The following is a 16,591-nucleotide window of genomic DNA, read 5'->3' as shown; positions in this document are numbered from 1 at the left end:
AGGCCCCATGCCTGGCCCCGGCTAGAGGTAGTACAGGCGGTTGGACAGCGACAGGTTCGGCTCGCGGTGGATGCTCTGGCCCACAAGGAAAGCCAGCTTGTGCGCGTACTGGCAAGGAGCGGGGACGCGGATGACACCCTGTAGTGGAGGAAAACAGCTCCGTTACTCAGTCTCGTTCTCCCACTCGCTAGAAAAGCCTGAGGACACGGCCACTCTGTTCTGAGAGGTGCCTCCCGCCAGCGTCACACAGACACTCACAGGCCAGTTGTAGTAGACGTGGCACAGCTTGTACGTCAGCCTCTGGATGTGGTCCGGCTTCAGGCCGCTGTTGTCATAGATGACATTGTAGTGGGTGGGAGACACGCTGCCGCTCCTCACCGCCTGGCTCACAATGAAGAAGTCATACCTGGAATCACACACACAGGGACCACAGGATGCAAGGCTCCCTGCTGAAAGCTGGGGTCAGAGGATTGGAGCCTCCTGCAGCGAAAAGACCTCGGACTCTAATGTAACCTGGTCTCCCCAGGGCACACCTGCTCCCTCGAAATCCAGACAGTCAGGACCCACTCTGGCCCGTCTCCGTGTGAGGAAGGTTCAGGTACTGTGTTGTTTGTATGGAGGTGCGGGTCATGGGAGCCCTGGGCCTGGCAAAAGTTTGCTGGGGGTGTACCACGGTCCACGCTGCCACATCCACGCCAGCAGGTGGTGGGGCAGTGGGGACAGGGAGGCCCAGCTTTAGGCATTGCCATCCCCAGGTGCCCTTTTACTACAGAACCTTCCCCTCTAGCTGTCCCCACTGTACTCAACAAAGACATGCCTAACTCGTGTCCCTCAGTAAGGACTTAGAGCAAACCTCTACGAGGGAGAGAGACCATGAAAGCACATACGAGGAACCAGTATGGGAACGAAGTGGTCACAAAAAACCAAGCGATATAAATACAAAGAAACATAGAACATCAGTGTTTTCATTTTCTTGGTACCATTTTCATCAGTCCAGAGATACTTAATCTCGCAAGGAGCTAGGTGAGAACTTTGGTGTTTGTAAGAAACGCAGCCCAGGAACGGAAAAGCCAAGTGTTAAAGCTGAGCAGGTCCAGGGACCCTGCTCACAGATGCAACAGGAAACAGTTTCACCTGAGCACAGGTGGGACTTACCACTCGGGGCGGGTGACCTCCACGTCGATGACAGTTCCGGGAAGAGGGTTCTGAAGTCTCCCTCCAGACTGAGCAAAAAACCTGGCGTTCACACGTTTCTTCACTACAACCACCGTCAGCCGGGGGCTGGAAGGTGACACGGATGCTACATTTAGTGTCGTCTTCCCAGGGCAACGCCGTCCCGGCCTTCGCACACACCATGGAAAGGCACCCCCCACCCCTATCCAAGCCGTGAAGGGGGATCCCACACTGTCGGGGCCTCAGTGAGGATAGGAGGGAGCTGTGGGCAGAAGACAAACGGCCTGTGTGCTTGCCATGAGTCACGGGTCCTGCCCATGTGCAGTCACCAGACTGAGCCTGCGGCCCGCCTGTCACACCCACATGGCGAGTATGTCAAGTAAGACGTGAGCTCCAGAGCCTGGGACAGGCGAGCTGACTGGAGTGGCCTCCGAGTCTAACTTCCGCTTCATCACGGGTCAGAGCCCTGTTGCGGCAGGTGCTGGAGGCTCTGGCGGACATGGCGGGGCTGGAGCGAGCTCACCAGCCAGCCCTGAAGTGTAAGCATCCTCCCTCTCACACCCACAGCCCTGTTGGACATAAGCTCTTAGTGCAGCAGTCCCGAGCCCAGCCTGCCACCATCTGATAGGACAAGTTAAACCTTGTCACCCACCCCGCTGACTGGTTCCTGAGGAAACCCAGGGCCTCACTCTGTGGCAGGTTCGGTACTTACTGCCATGCCCTCGGGTCATGGGTGGGCCAGGGGGTGGTGGCAAGCCCTGCATGCCACGGCTCTAGGTGGGAAGGTGGCCAAGGACAACGGGTGCAGGACACACATCTGCAGCCCCCCCAGGACACCCTCCACAGGAAACTGTCCCCTCCCCCCCCGCACCTCCCAGGTGCTCCCAGGTGTGGTCTCAGGCATGAACAGGTGCTGTGTGACAGGCAGCGCTCACTTGTAGCCACGGCCCACGGACTTGAGGCAGTCCAGGAACTGCGGCACCTCGTAGTTAACCAGTGTCTTCAGTTGCCCGTCGCCCACGCCGTCGCGGTACACGATGATGCGGCTCGGCATGTACTCATTGCATGTATTCCAGGCCCGCAGCGCGGCTGGGACAGAGCCAGACAGCACGTGAGTCCACATGGCCAGATGGGCTCCCACCCAGTCCCTGCATGGGCTTCAGAGTACTCTTGCAGAGCCCGGGGCAGTGCAGGGTGGGGGCTGACCTTGCAGGCAGACTTTGAGCCCGTCCACCAGCTCCTGTCCCCGGTCTTGAAACACACAGCGAGAGAACCAGCTGCCCAAAGAGAAGAGCCAAGGTCAGGAGGCAGCTGCCCCTCTCCCCTGGTCAATGCTTACTCTGCTCTGGCAATTCAGAGCTCCAGCCTCTGCAACAACACCTGCTCATGTCTCTAAACACTCCGTGGAACCCCAGACAGCAGTGAAAGGTAAGCAACGGACAGACACCACAGATGGGGTTCTCTGTCCTGAGAAATCAACCCTCTAATCCCACTTTGAGGAGAGAGACCCCAGGCCACACGTGGAGGTCATGCCCCCCGTCCTCTGGAGAAGCCAGTGAACACAGACCTCACTCCTACAAAGCACAAGGCCCTGAGATGTCACACTAGTGACGAGAAATATCCACACCCTCATGGCCCTGCTCTCAGCAGCTCTCTTTGTTCTGGTAAGAGCCCCGAGAACAACTTCACTAGGTTAAGACACAAGGTACTAGGTGAACCAATGTGGGTTTTCCAAAATAAATCAACAGGAAACCTTGACGCTACGTGTCAGGGCTCAATAAATGTCACTAAACAGAGATGTCTAGAGAGGTCACTTAGTGAGATGCACCCTCCCCACAAATACAAACAACAGTGACACCCCTTGAAAGGCAGCGTGGCTGCTGCAGGTTGAGGGCCCACGAGAGCCACTCTGGTGCCTGGCCGCACTCACCGAGTCATCCCCTCGTTGATGCTCGCCACGAACCCCGCGATGGACCTGCGCCCGGCCGTGGTGTCGTGGTAGCAGTCGATGCCGACGATCATCACCAGCTTCAGCTTCAGTGGAAACACCCTCATTTCAGACACTAAGCAGCAGGGAACCCATTCTCAACAACAGCACCCGACCCAACAAGTAGAGAGGACTCACGGGCATGTCCACCCTCCACAGCTCGCCACCCATCTTGCAGTTCATCTGCAGGGCGATCTTCGTGGCGATGGCCATGACTGTCTGCTGCTTGCCCAGGGTCCGTGCCACCACGCACTGACTGGGGGTGGGGCAGTCCGTGCACAGGTACTTTTTAATGGCATCATACTTGTCTTTCCGATTACTCGACAGCAGACAGACAACCTAAAAAGAGACGCCTCATTACAGGGAATTAATAGACTGAAGAAGTACAGGAAGACAACAGGAGACCACACACGGGGCAGACAGGACAGCATTTAGTTTACCCCCGTCTCTGCCACACAGCTGGCAAGTCTGGCGATAACCTTTATTTCTATTCATTACCCTCAGATGAGTGACAGATGCTGACAAAGGTGCTGGGTGGACAGCTCAAAGCTGGTACCACTGCACGAGGGAGCCAGTTAAACACACCCGGTGACCAGACAGGAATAACCAAGGGGCAGGGAAGAGGGCAGGACAAGTAAGGGTAACTCACAGAGGACAAATGGAAGAGCTTCTAAAACTGTTTTCAGTTACGCACGGTCCCTGTAAGTGTCCCCCCAGGATCATGGCTTTTAACCTTTTAAAGCTCTGGTTTGAGAACCTGGTCAAACTAGGACATTTCCAGAATGTCCAGAATGGTAGCAGCACAGCCCACCTGGCACAGGAGGTGCCGGTCCAGGGCACTGACGCCCAGTTATGAGATGACCAACACTGGGATCTAGGGACAGTGTGGCAACCAGTCACCAACACCATGCATGAGCCTGGAAGCTGCTGCCAGGCCTGCTCCTCAGTGTTTCCAGCACATGTGGCGGGGACCATGCGAGCTGGTGGAGGTGCTGGCTGACCTGCTGTGGGACCACTTCACAGCACACACACTGCACACTTCAAACTTAAACAATGTTTCACTTCACAGCACACACACTGCACACTTCAAACTTAAACAATGTTTCACTTCACAGCACACACACTGCACACTTCAAACTTAAACAATGTTTCACTTCACAGCACACACACTGCACACTTCAAACTTAAACAATGTTTCACTTCACAGCACACACACTGCACACTTCAAACTTAACGTTTCACTTCACAGCACACACACTGCACACTTCAAACTTAAACAATGTTTCACTTCACAGCACACGCTGTACACTTCAAACAATCCATGTTGTATGTCAACTGTATCTCAGTAAAGCTGGAAGATAAACCTGCTTACCCACATTCTGGGCTCCATGTTTAAGTTCTGGAGCCAAATCCAGCTTTAACTCCTCAGGGATTCCCCAATTTACATCCCTGATTCTTACCCCCTTTTCAATAGCCCCCAGCAAAGTCCCTTTCCCACCCATGAGTCTCCGTCTCATTACCCTGGATAACAGAACAGCAAGCTGCCAGGCCTCAGGGAGGAGATGAAGGGCTAGAGAGGGGGCATTTAGATGAGGCCAGTCTATCCCTCAGGATGTGCTGTTACCATGAGCTCTGCCTGGGCCACCTCATTAATCACACTGTGCCTAGCACTAGTGCTGAGCTGTACTCTTGTGCCCCACGTCCCCCAAATTTCTAGAATTAAAGCCTCTTGAGTCCAAGTGAGTTCAAGGCAGCTTTGTTCTCTGTTCCTTCTCAGTGCATGACAAGCTCCCAGGCGCCCAAACTAGAGCCAGTGTTAACTCAGCGACCTTCTGAAGGTCAAACATTTTGTGGCAAGTTTGGGAATGGAGTGATAACATGTGGAGAGTGAACTCCAGCTCTAAGATTTCCAAACGCCCCTCTTACACAAGTCATTCCCGGGCAGCTGCTGCGGTCGGTTACTACTTACTATCTGGGTGTCGGATGTGACCTTCTGCTGCAGGACTCTCAGATAGGCTTCCGTCCTGTCGTCCACTTCAATCCTAGATGGGAATGCGGGGGCCGATTGAGAAAAGAATGACAGGGCATCGCCGTTTCTAACCCCACACAGCAGCCCTGCCCGTCCCCCCCCCAGTCACTCACAAGCGTCTGCACCCACAGGACGTGGGCCCGTATCTGTCTTTTCACTAAGATCACCCAGGATGTTTCTAACACTTTCGTGCCCTGGGAGCCCCCTGCCCTCCCATGTCTCCTGATCCCCTTCAGAGGGGGAGCGGCCCAATGCGCCTACATTATCGCCTTCTTCATCTGGATGCCCATGGCGGGCGTGACCTTGAACAGGTTCTGTATCAGGGAGTTGGCCGCCTCATAGTTCCTGCGCGTGTAGATCAGCAGCCAGTTATCCAGGGGCTTCACGCTGATCAGGGGTGCGCCACGTGTCTCCTTGGACCAGTCTGCAAACTGTGGGTTGTACTCGAACTAGGAGTGAGTGAGAGACACTGAGTCCATGTGAGCTCCGGGGTCGAGCCTCTGTCACCAGGAACCCAGCTGTTCTGATCCCACTGCAGCCGCTTACATGTGGGCAGCAGGGAAGGCCTGGGGATCTCAGTGGGGAAAGATGTGCAAGTGTCCCTGAGGGACAGAAGCAGCAGCATTTAAGATACGTTCACATTAACCACCGCCTCTCGTGCTCCAGCTGCCGTCTCTGCTACCTTTCCTAGCACCTCAGGAGGACGAGTGTCGCTCCCCTCACAATAAAGACAGAGGCTCGGCTTTGAAGGCAAGCGCCTGCCTGGGGTCAGATACAGGAAGCAGGCTGTGGCCTGGACGGCAAGGCACACGCCGGCACAGACAGCACAGTGACCGGCGACAGGGCTCGGAGGGCCAGCACTGTGTCCTGCCTGCTGCTCGGGGAACAGACACAGCTTCAGTCAGAACGGAGCTCACGGGCCCCTGTGCTGCCTCGTCACACGCGGAGGGAGGGAGGGAAGGGCCCGGCTCCCTCCTGGAGAGGCACCAGCCTCTGCACACGTCTCCCCACAGAGGGTCCGGAGGAAGGAGCCAAGCTACTGGAGCCCCCAGTAACCCTCCCTCAGTGGTGACTCAGCATCAGCCCAGGAGACGCTTATTACCCCCCCACCACAGGGGACCCAGGTTATTAACAAAGCGCAAGGTGCTCTTTGTGGGACTGAGGGCCACACTCAGCTCCTGCTCTCTGAGCGTCCACACAGCTGCGGCCTCTGCTCGGGTGTTGGCAGGTGGAGGAAGGTGAGGACAGGAAGCCCCCGCCCGACTTGGGGACCCAGCGAGGGGCCTCACCGTCTTCCCGCCCTGGTGGATCTTCTCGGCCTGCAGGACCCTCCCCGAGAAGGACAGCAGGTTGGAGTCGAAGCTCAAGCCCCAGTCCCGGAGCTCCCTCTGCACATTGTCATCTCTGCCAAGGGAATGCTCACACATCAGCAGGCGGCAGGCGGCAGCAAGGCAGACGCACAGACACCCGTCCCCCGCCTCGGCCGTCCCTCGGCCGTCCCTGGGTCTGCCCTCCGCGCCCACACGCCCTTCCCCAGACCCGTCACAAACCGCTGAGGCCCAGACTCTCCCTCCAGGTAAACCAGCCCCTGATGTTCCACAGAGAACAGGACTGTCCAACCCCCCACTTGTGTTGGCACCTGTTCCCACCGGAGGAACCAGAAGGGCCCCAAGTCTCTCATTCCCTCGCTTAGCCCGGGCCCGCAGCAGTCCCGCCCGCGCGGGGCTCACTTGTGGATGTAGTCGATGAGCCGCCCCACCTCGCGCTGCCTCTGCTCCGGGGTGAGCCTCGTGTGCACGGCCAGGTCCTTCATCACGTTAAAATCGTTACGCATTTTATCAGTGAGGCCTTTAAGTGAGACACGGAAAAGGTGTGTGTTTAGAGAGACGGGAGTCACGGCTCCATGTCTGGAGTGTGAGATGGTGACAAGTGACAGCACTTTGAGGGGACAGCCGCTTTCGGGGTTTCCTGGGACAGGTGGAGAGTGACACAGCTCTGGCTGCTGTCACCAGACGGGGAGAGGCCACGGTTCCTTCCCGGTGACCGAGCGCACACCTGTGAGGTAGCAGAGCTCGGGGATGAGCATGGCCGGGCCAGGCAGGACGCCGCCCGGGCCCCGCCTCCTCTTGGGCTGGCTGACCAGCACCGGCTGCTTCAGGTCCGTGATCTCCTGGTTGTATTGCTGTCGGGAGAGAAAGGGTCACGACGCAGGAGGCGGCTTCCCTGACGCGGCAGGCTCAGGGCTGTTTAAAGAGTGGATGCAGCAGCCGGGTGCCGGGAGGCCGTCTCCTCAGGAATCATCTGGGCTGAGCTCTAAGCCCAAGAGCCAGAGCCCAGCACAGAGCGTCCGACAGGGGGCCCAGGATGGACAGACGGCCGGGAGTGACAGACAAGGACCAGCAGGCAGGCCGCCTCAGCACGCAGGGGCCACGTGCGTCAACAAGACAGAGGAGTAGCGGGAGGGCACTTAGTCCCTTCAGCTGGAAGAAAAGCTTGAACGTGGGTCAGAAGGCAGGAGAAAGGGAAACTGAGGCAGCTGAGGGAGGGGAAAGGGCCCGTGGGCGGGGGGGGCAAAGCCCTCGGGCAGCAGGCGTCTGAGACCAAGCGCGCAGCCCAAGGCAGCCAAGCCGACAGGTGCAGCCCGAGCGACTGCCCCTCGCACTCCGGGGTAGGTTTTTTCCTTCTGGTCAGGAATTGGTTTTTCTCACTGTGTTTGCCTCTGATGTTTCTTCAGTTTAGTGATTACGGTGCCAGAAGCTGGCGTCGTCTTCACAGGACAGGAGTCGGGTCGGCCAGTGCCCAAGGTGCCTGCGCCGGGCAGCCGGACGCTCCGTGCACGCCGCCAGGCCAGAGCCGACCCAGACGCGCAGAGCACGGTGGGGGCGAGGGCTCGGACCCTAGCCCACCCCCGGGAGAGGTTAAAGAACACCGAGGACAGAACAAGGGGCAGTATGGCCAGCAGTCCACCCGCAGGGTTCACCCCCCACCTGCCCGCCCGCCGGACGCTCAGGTTCAAATGCGGCCCTCGGTTCTGCTGCAGGGAACCTGGACGGCCCGTCTCGCCCGGCGTGGCCTGGGGGCCCGCCTCACAAACACGCCTCACGGCGACTGCCCCAGACGCGCCGAGAGAACTCCCCCGAGGCCGCTCGGGCCGCCCCGGGCCCAGGCCGCGCCGCACCTTCCTGTAGTACTCCAGGAAGCTCACTTCCGAGCCGTCCGCCTTCTTGAAGGTGCTGTTTGGGTTCTGGTCCCAGTCGATGTCGTCCACTCTGTACGTTTTGTTGTTATACCTGGGGACAGGTGCGTCTACTGGTATTTGAGGTACAGTAAAAACTAGAAACCGAAATGCCCGGTCACCCGGTGACATGCACGTCACGGAAAGAACGAACTTCTTGCCGACTCCGCGGGGCGGATGGGAAGGGCCCGGCCGCTGCTCGGGACAAGTCATTAGGGGTCTGCCTGTCCCTCACAGGGGGCCCCCCAGCGTGCCGGGCGGCTGCCCGCGGTGACGGGACGGCGGCCGTACTTGGTGAGCACGATGAGGCCGATGAGCTCCTTGGAGACCTGCTCCTGGAACCTGTGCTCCTCCGTCTGCTGGTACAGGCTGAACATGAAGTCGAGCACCGTCTCGCTGCGCAGCACCTTGTGGCTGACGTCCGTGCACAGCATGATGTTGTTCTCGTACTGCAGGATGGAGGTCGTGAAGCCCGGCCAGATCACCAACCTGCACACAACCCACACGGTCGGCACGGCCGGCCCGCGCCTCGGGCGGCTCAGTCCCTCTTCCCCGGGGTTTCGCAAGGCCCCAGGGCCCTGTCTCTCCCAGATCTTCACGATGCTCTTTCGTGACAATTCCGCGACTTTACCAACGTATTCCGCGTCCTGGCCTACATTTGGGAAGGTGCCAGTCTAACCGGACGCATCTCGAATCTCGTTATTACACTAAACCAAACCCCTGGGCTGCCCCCCGACGCCCCGCCTTCTGAAGCCGGCATCATTGGCTGAAGGACGTTACTACCTGGGAGCAGATACACACTTGGCGTGAGACGGCTGTGAGCCTCCCCAGCCACGCGTGGCTACATACCTGTGATTTTAAATCCAAGTATTCTGGGATGTCTCCTCTACCACTCGAGCCAAGTTCAACGTGCACTCCCCGTGACGGCACCACTCACAGCCACCGAGGAAACCTGACCCTCGGTCTGTGGTTAAGCCTAAGGGATGGGCACCTTCCACCTCAAACACACCTGTGATTGGGAATGTCAATCGGGTCACTAGGGTTGTAATAATTCCGTCCGATTTGTTGCAGATTCATGATCTTCAAAAGCCTGGGGAGGGAAAGGTCAGACAGAGGAGCGAGCACTGCGAGCGTCCCGGACACTATAGTTGCCACACGCGTGGCTCAGTGCAGGGGCCGGCAGACTGAGGCCCCCTCGGACCAGATCCAGCCTCCCTGCTGGGTTTTGTTTGGCTGAGGGGCAGAGAATAGCTTTTTACAGCTATTCTCTGAAGGTTGGAAAAATGAAAAGACACATGGAGTATATGAAATTCCAATGCCAGTGCCCATCAGGAAAGCTGTAGTGGAGCCCAGGCACGAGCTCCCACTGACGTGGGCTCCATGGCTGGGACCCCACAAGCCTGAACATTTATCACGGAAAGTCTGCCAACCCCTCGTATACAGAAAAATCTGCCTACTCATTACATTAATTCAAAACAAGTACCCACAAACCAACGTCCCAGGGTCAGTGGCAGATATCTTAGGATCAGCTTGAAGAGGAGACTTACAAACCCAGTGTTACACTTCAGTATCCTCACGTCCCCATGTCCCCATGTCCTCATGTCCTCAGGCAGATGTCAGCCCCACCCAGCCTGCTTCCCACCCAGGGGGATGTGGTGTCTGTGCTGAGAGCACACAGTGTGTCTCCCATGTTGAAACAAGCAACCTGCATGGACCCCGCCCTGTCCCTGAGCCGAGCCCACCATGGGGAGAGGAACAGAGCTGGGGAAGCTGAGAGTGGGGGGTGTTCTTAACACAATTCAAAGAGCATTTGAAAAATCAGACATCAACACAGGGAGCTGAAGCCAGAAGGGCCTGCTCGGAGCTGACGGTGGGTTTCAGAGCAGCCAGCCGCACCTCAGAGCCACGCGGTTCAGAGGGGCGTGACCCTAACCCCCGTGTGCGGTCAGTCCCCGGGCAGTCTCCGTACCGGTCTTCCCACTTCCTGGGATGTTTCAAATCTTTCTTAGTGAACCTTTGGGAAATGCCGACGCACCTCCTGAAAATGATGTTGTAGAACTGCAGGCAGGTGGGCGACGTGGGCGGGAGCTCGTTGGTCAAGGTGATGGTTATCTTCACATGCTCCCCGTTCCGGGTCTGACTGAACACTTCTGTCACCTGATGCAGAGGGGAGCGGGCTGTGGACGGTGGAGGGACACTAGCCCTCCTCACGGCGAGAGTGAGCAGCACAGAAATGCTCCCAAACGAAAACACAAAACAGTGGCTGTGCGCAGGGGCGAGCAGCTGTGTGGGCTGCACCCGACCACCGGGCCCCTCGGCCGACTGAGGGTGACAGTAGTGACCCAGCACCTCGAGGTGTCTCAGGTCCTGTCAGGACACGTGGGGCTCCATAAGAGCTTCTGGGACTGCCACAGTTTTGTGATGAAGGGAAACCCCACCTTCCGCCCTCTCCCATCCCAGCATGTTAAGTAACCTTGTGCTGTAGCCTCTTGGGTAAAAATAATATCGTCCCATCGAAGGCATGACACCGTCCGATCAGATCTTCATGCTGGAACAGCAGAGCCGAGCGGAGCCTGCGGGCCTCCATCAGCGGGTTGTAGTCAATGTGGTACTGGTACAGGGCCCACTGGGGACGGGACGTCAGCCGGAAGTGGTTGGTGCTCAGCCTCACGATGATGCCCGAGGAGCCTGTGGGAGCAGGTGCCGCCCAGTCAGCGAGCGCCACGCCCTTCTGACCCGGACCCCTTCCTGCGGCCAGGCAGACCCGGCCCTGCAAGCAGAAGGCAGAGGGCAGGTGACGCCTGACCCGGGGACTCCCATCCATCCGTGTCATCCCTATGGGCACCACTCAGAAATGAATCCTCCTCAGACTGATTTACAACTGGGCCAACCAGACCTACCTCACCAGGGTCCTGCAGGGGAAGGGGTGGTGGCAGAGCGGGCAGGGCCCCGCCCCGCAGGCCTGGTCTCTAGGGCAGTGTGGACACAAGTGCACCAGCCAGCACGTGGGACTTGGCTCCCTCTGTCCCAGCACCTGCAGGTCAGCTCAGGAACCGCGTTGTAACCCACCTGTCTTTGATTCTTTAACATGGTCGATGTTCTGTCTCGTGTTCACACCGAGATCATGGAAGTCCCGGCGACGACCTCCTCGCTCTGCGAGTGACAGCTCCTGAAAGCCGGCAGAGATCTGGAGTTCTTAAAGAGAGGAAGCACGAGAACCACACACCCGAGTCACACGGAGCCAGGCCTGGAGCAAGCCCAGCTCCCCCGACCACGGGCAGCAGGGCCAGCTCCGGCCACCGGCTTGTGGACAGAAGCACAGAGACCAGGGGCCTAAACACAGCGGTGGGTCCAGAAGGACCGACCATGGGAGCATCGCCCAGGAGCCCCAAGTCTTCACTGAGCAACTGAGGACGACAGACCTCACAGGAGGGGCGAGTGGAGCCGGCACTGTGACTGCTGACACGCTGCTGCTGCACCTCATGACCCCGGGCTCCGTAAGGGCCCTTCAGGGGTCACTGTCCGCGTCTGTCTCCCTCCCCGAACTGTTCATCCCAAGGCCTCAGTCCCTAGTGCCCATGGCCTGGACCGAGTAATCCCACTAAGGGGCCAGGCCCCGAGTCCCACCTGCGAGCCTCCGACCTGAGAGCAACAGCAGGTCAGAAGGGCTGGATTTGAACTTTCCCCTGAAAAATCTGAATTAAAAAAAAAAAATCAGCTGTTTCCGGGCAACCATGTGCCTCTGCCCCACGTACAAGCAGCCGTGTCCCACCACCCACAGAGAGAGCGCGACGTCCTCACACGAGTCCCACGGGGACGTGGCTGTTTGTTCTACACAAAAACCAAACCGCCGCCATTTGAGAATCTTACGTCACTCATCCAGATAATTCCATTTGCAGCGACGAGCACACGTCTGGAACCAGACCTGGTGTCTGACCCACTGGCTGTGACGGCCAGCCCTGTCCTCTCCAGGGAGGAGGGACCCGGGGCACCCCCACCCACAGCAGGCTGCACCCCTGGGGGGAGAGGATGTCCCCGTGAACCTCAAAGGACCACTGAGCCCTTCATTCAGGGTTTGAACACGGGCGGCCGGCTCGCGTCTGACACACTCTCTTCACTGTCCCTTCACCTGGTGACTTGGCTGTTGCTCCTGCTGGTCCTCGCTGTCGTCCACGGCCAACCAAGTCCCCCTCGGACAGCGGCTGCTGTGGTCGGGGCTGACTGTACCCGGGCTGCTGACTCTGTTCCGTGCAAACAGGGAGGAGCGTTGTCTTATGTCAAGAGGTCACAGGGAGGAGACAGACTAACTAGTCTAAGGCACCCGACCCAAGCCGGTCTCAGTCATCCAGTCTTTACCACAGAGACACGGCGCCAAGAAAGGTCGCCAACGAGGGTCAAGAGCCGCTGCTGACGCCCAGGAGCTGGGCCCGACCCTCCTGTGGGCTCCCACCTCCTTCCCCAGACACACTTTCAAACCTGCCTCGGGGGCGGGGGGTGAGCAACAGGACAGGGTGGCCGAGGGGGTCGTGGTGAGAAACTGGGGGGGGGGCACTCACCGCGGCGGCGCCCACGTGCTGCACGGCCTCCTGGCCTCGAGCCCTTCCTCTGGCTCTCGCGCGGGCGCGTCCTGTCATCTCTTCTCTCTTGAGGGGGGTAAAGGTGAGAACCATGCTCAACGCACACGCTGGCTGACGTGGGACACAACTTAACACTACTCTTCAGTTGACTTGTCACAAATAGACGGAAAAACGGCCGAGACTGAAGGTGTGTGTGATCCATGTGGAGCTGAGCGCGGCGGCCGGTATCACGCAGGCCCCCTGCGTAGTCCTTACACACACCCTGCCTCCGCCCGGGTGTCCCCGCAGTCCCCATCAGTATGTTCCCGTGTCTCCCCCAGCGTGGCATCGCTGTGCACTGGTCTCGGAGCAGGTGGCTGGGCCATCTCTCTCTAACTGCTCCATTGCTCTGCTACACCTGACCCAGCCAGGGAGCCAGGCCCCAGCACGGGTCATTCAGGGGGGAGACCTCGGCTGCACCGCCCAGACCCGCTCCTCCACATCAGCTGGGACCCGGCCTCCACCTGCAGGCGGAGCTACGATAACCTGCCCGCAGGTCAGGTAAGGACACACGTGTGGCACTGCCAAAGCCTCCAGCACAGGGGAAACATCCAGCAAACGTCAGCCCCAGGGGAAGAGACAGATAAACCCGTCACTACACATTTTTAAAGTTTAACGAAGAAAACAAGCAGAATGCTCTCACAGCGGTGGGGAGCTAATTTACATGCCGGAGGAGCTGCCTCCAAGAAGCCAACGTTTAAAAGGAGATGGGGGGTCAGGACCAAGGAGGTTGTCCCAGTGCAGCAGACTAGAGGGAGCCACCTGTGACAGGTGTGGAGCACCTGGCTTGTCTGTAGAAGTAGCGACACCACAGTGACCACAGTGGGGTGAGGAGAGCCTGTGGCCCGAGGTCAGCACCGGTCAGGCCTCTCGGGCCCCTGCAGATGGTCAGCGCCGCCACCAAGGGCTCTAAATCACAGGCTTCAACATTTACAGGTAAAACCGTTCTGCTTTAAGTCAGGTTATCATCTTTGCTGAGCTTTAACTGCTTCTAAAAGGCTCTGCTCCCTGACCACCTTCCCAGAGACAGATCCAGCGACCCTCTCCCCGGACATTCCTCTGACTTCCTATCACGTTTTGCAGGATCAGAAGCCAGCACCTGGGCCCATCTAACTGTAAAACAAACACCTTCACAGCCTGGCTCTAACTGGATCGTCCACAAAGCGGGTTCCACAGCACCACCTGCCCAGACGCCGGTGTGGCGAGATTTCAATGCCACCTTAGAGCCTTCTGCAGGCACACGTGACCACCGGGTGTAGCTGGCACATGGGTGCAAGGCCGTCCCATCTGCAGACCTCTGCTTCAGTCTCCAGCCAACCTGCCAGCCCACACACGCTGTGCCCTGCCCTCCTCCCTGAACCCGGAGAGTCCGGATTCCCCTGTAAGGACAGTCTTCCACCTGCACCCCAAGAAGTCCCCCTCTGTCTCTTCCAGATGCGTCCAGCCTGGCAGCCTGGTAGGAACTGTGACTTTGTTTCTGAAACCCGGTGACAAGCTCAGCCACCACCTCCAACAGGGGTGCGTAAGAGCAGGCGGTGCCTGGCCAGTGTGGCCCAGCGGCTGCCCATCACCTATGAACCCGGAGGTCGCCGTTCGACTCCCCTCGGGGCACACGCGGGGCGCGGGCTCCTCCATCCCCAGCAGGGGTCGCGGACCCACGACTCTCACTGACGTTTCTCTTACTTTCCTCTAAAGTCAATATTTTTTTTTAAAAAAGCACGTAGCACAGAGCAACCCTCCGAGTGTCCTCCCTGATTGGCAGCACCTGGGACTTGCTGGAAACGCAACGATGAGCGGGGATCCCCCTCCCGGCCCTCCCAGGGCGGGGCTCCAGGTGACGCGCATCGCCGGGGTCCAGCGTGTCCCGGGGCGCGGCGCTGAGTCCCTGCGACTCCCAAGCGACCCCAACACGTGGCCACCCCAGGGGACGCGACGGGTGCCTCCCGGCGCGGCAGCGGCCGGGCGCTCTCTGCCCCCGCCCTGTCCCCGCAGCCGCCCGGGGCCCAGCGCGGGGGCCGATGCCACCCCCGTCCCCGGGGCACCCGGGGGCCCGCCCGCCGCCTCACCGGGCCCGCAGGCTGCAGCCCCTGAGCGACGACGGAGCCTGGAACCCCGCCCGCCGCGCAGCTGCCGGCGGACTAACAGTCCCCGCCGGGTCCCCAACGGCCACCCACGCGGATCCCTCCGCACCGGGACTTCGAGCCCCGGGCTCCGGCCCCCACGGGCCCACCCTGCCGGGCGCAGAGCCGCCCGCTGGCCGTCACGTCGCGGCTGCTGGGGGCTCCCCGATCGATCGTGGGCGACAGCGGGGCGCCGGCACCGCGGAAGGGGGCACGGTCCTCTTTTTGGGGCGGACGGACACGGGCTTCGCAGGGCAGCCTGCGCCGCACGTGACGGGACTAACGGCGAGGCCCGCGGCTCGTTCTGGGCACTGATTGGCTGCCGCACCGACGGCGGTTTTCAGTGGGGCAGGGTCAAGCGAGCCCCGCCCCGCCAGCCTGGCCCCGCCCACAGGCCCCGCCCGCCCCGCTCCGACGCCGCCGGCCCCGCCCCCCGCCGCGCCCCCGCGGTGGCCTCGCTCCTCTGGGCCCCGCCCACCCTGGACCCCGCCCACCCCGTTCCTACGCCGCCAGCCCCGCCCACGCCGCGCCCTCCCGCGGTGGCCCCGCCCACCCGGCCCCGCCCACCCCGGCCCCGCCCCCGGCCCACCCAAGACCCGCCTGCGCCCTGGAGCCTGCAGCACCTGGGCTGGGGGCGCGCCCAGCGGGGGGAACGGGGCAGGCGCGAAGCTCACGCTTAATAAACTGCAGCTGTGACCAGGTGCGCTTCGAGCGCCCCGCTGTGAAACCCTGGGCTTAGCCTTGAGCCGGCCCTTGAATTTAGAAGTTAATTCACTCCTCGTCTAGGGCAGTGACGTTCGAATGTTCCCCTCTGAACCCCCCAAGTGAAACTGCATTGCAAGGCCGGGATGGCGGGCGGCTGCGTACCTAACAGTCAGCTTTCCAGGTCGACAAACTCCTGAGCGCGCAGGTCAACGTGCAGGGTTCGCCGACGTACCCGCCCCCGCAGCACCTGGAGCGCCGATTAACCCACGGGTCGCTCCGCCCGCCTGGAGGTTCTGACTCAGCAGGTTCCGTCGTTTGCATCTCTAACAAGTTTCACGTGGTGCTGATGCACCTGGGTCAGGGGCCAGGTTGACCTGAGTCACTAGGCACGTGCTGGGGTGACCTCAGCGGGAGTTTGTTTCCTCATTGGACAAAACCAACACAGAACTATTGCGAGTATTGAAAAATAGAACAGAATTATTTGTCAGCTTGGACGTGAGGCTGATGGTAAGTAATTATGTGACTAGTTAAGTCCTATAATAATTCATTAGCTTCTTTGTAACAAAGTGTAGGAGTAGTGGCAATATGGTGACCCCTAGGGACTCGTTTTAAAGTTGCGTTTATATAGCAAACATATTGGTTTTTATTCATACTTAAGAGTGTATATGTCGATGGAGGTAGGGGAGGGGTGGAAGGCTTAATTAAGTCTCCCTAAACCACCTCCCC

At 59.5% G+C, this 16,591-nt stretch overlaps 1 protein-coding gene across 1 annotated transcript; it reads right to left on the bottom strand.

Annotated features, from left to right (window-relative positions):
* Nucleotides 1-21: 21 nt before the first annotated feature.
* PIWIL1 (piwi like RNA-mediated gene silencing 1) lies at nt 22-13,058 on the bottom strand (the record flags this gene model as incomplete). The annotated part of the gene is made up of 20 exons (XM_081123264.1): nt 22-138; nt 259-406; nt 1,156-1,281; nt 2,109-2,262; nt 2,380-2,450; nt 3,104-3,207; nt 3,299-3,499; nt 5,130-5,202; nt 5,451-5,638; nt 6,479-6,593; nt 6,920-7,037; nt 7,245-7,371; nt 8,368-8,479; nt 8,716-8,913; nt 9,434-9,514; nt 10,460-10,581; nt 10,898-11,112; nt 11,494-11,619; nt 12,554-12,665; nt 12,981-13,058. The coding sequence occupies 20 exons, from the start codon at nt 13,056-13,058 to the stop codon at nt 22-24; spliced, it is 2,586 nt and encodes an 861-aa protein (XP_080979390.1).
* Between the last annotated feature and the right edge of the window lie 3,533 nt (nt 13,059-16,591).

The sequence above is a fragment of the Miniopterus schreibersii genome (assembly GCF_964146895.1).
Source record: "Miniopterus schreibersii genome assembly, chromosome: 20".
NCBI classification, from domain to species: domain Eukaryota; kingdom Metazoa; phylum Chordata; class Mammalia; order Chiroptera; family Miniopteridae; genus Miniopterus; species Miniopterus schreibersii.
Note: the sequence above shows the minus strand (reverse complement) of the source record. Positions and strands in the feature narration are given on the sequence as shown.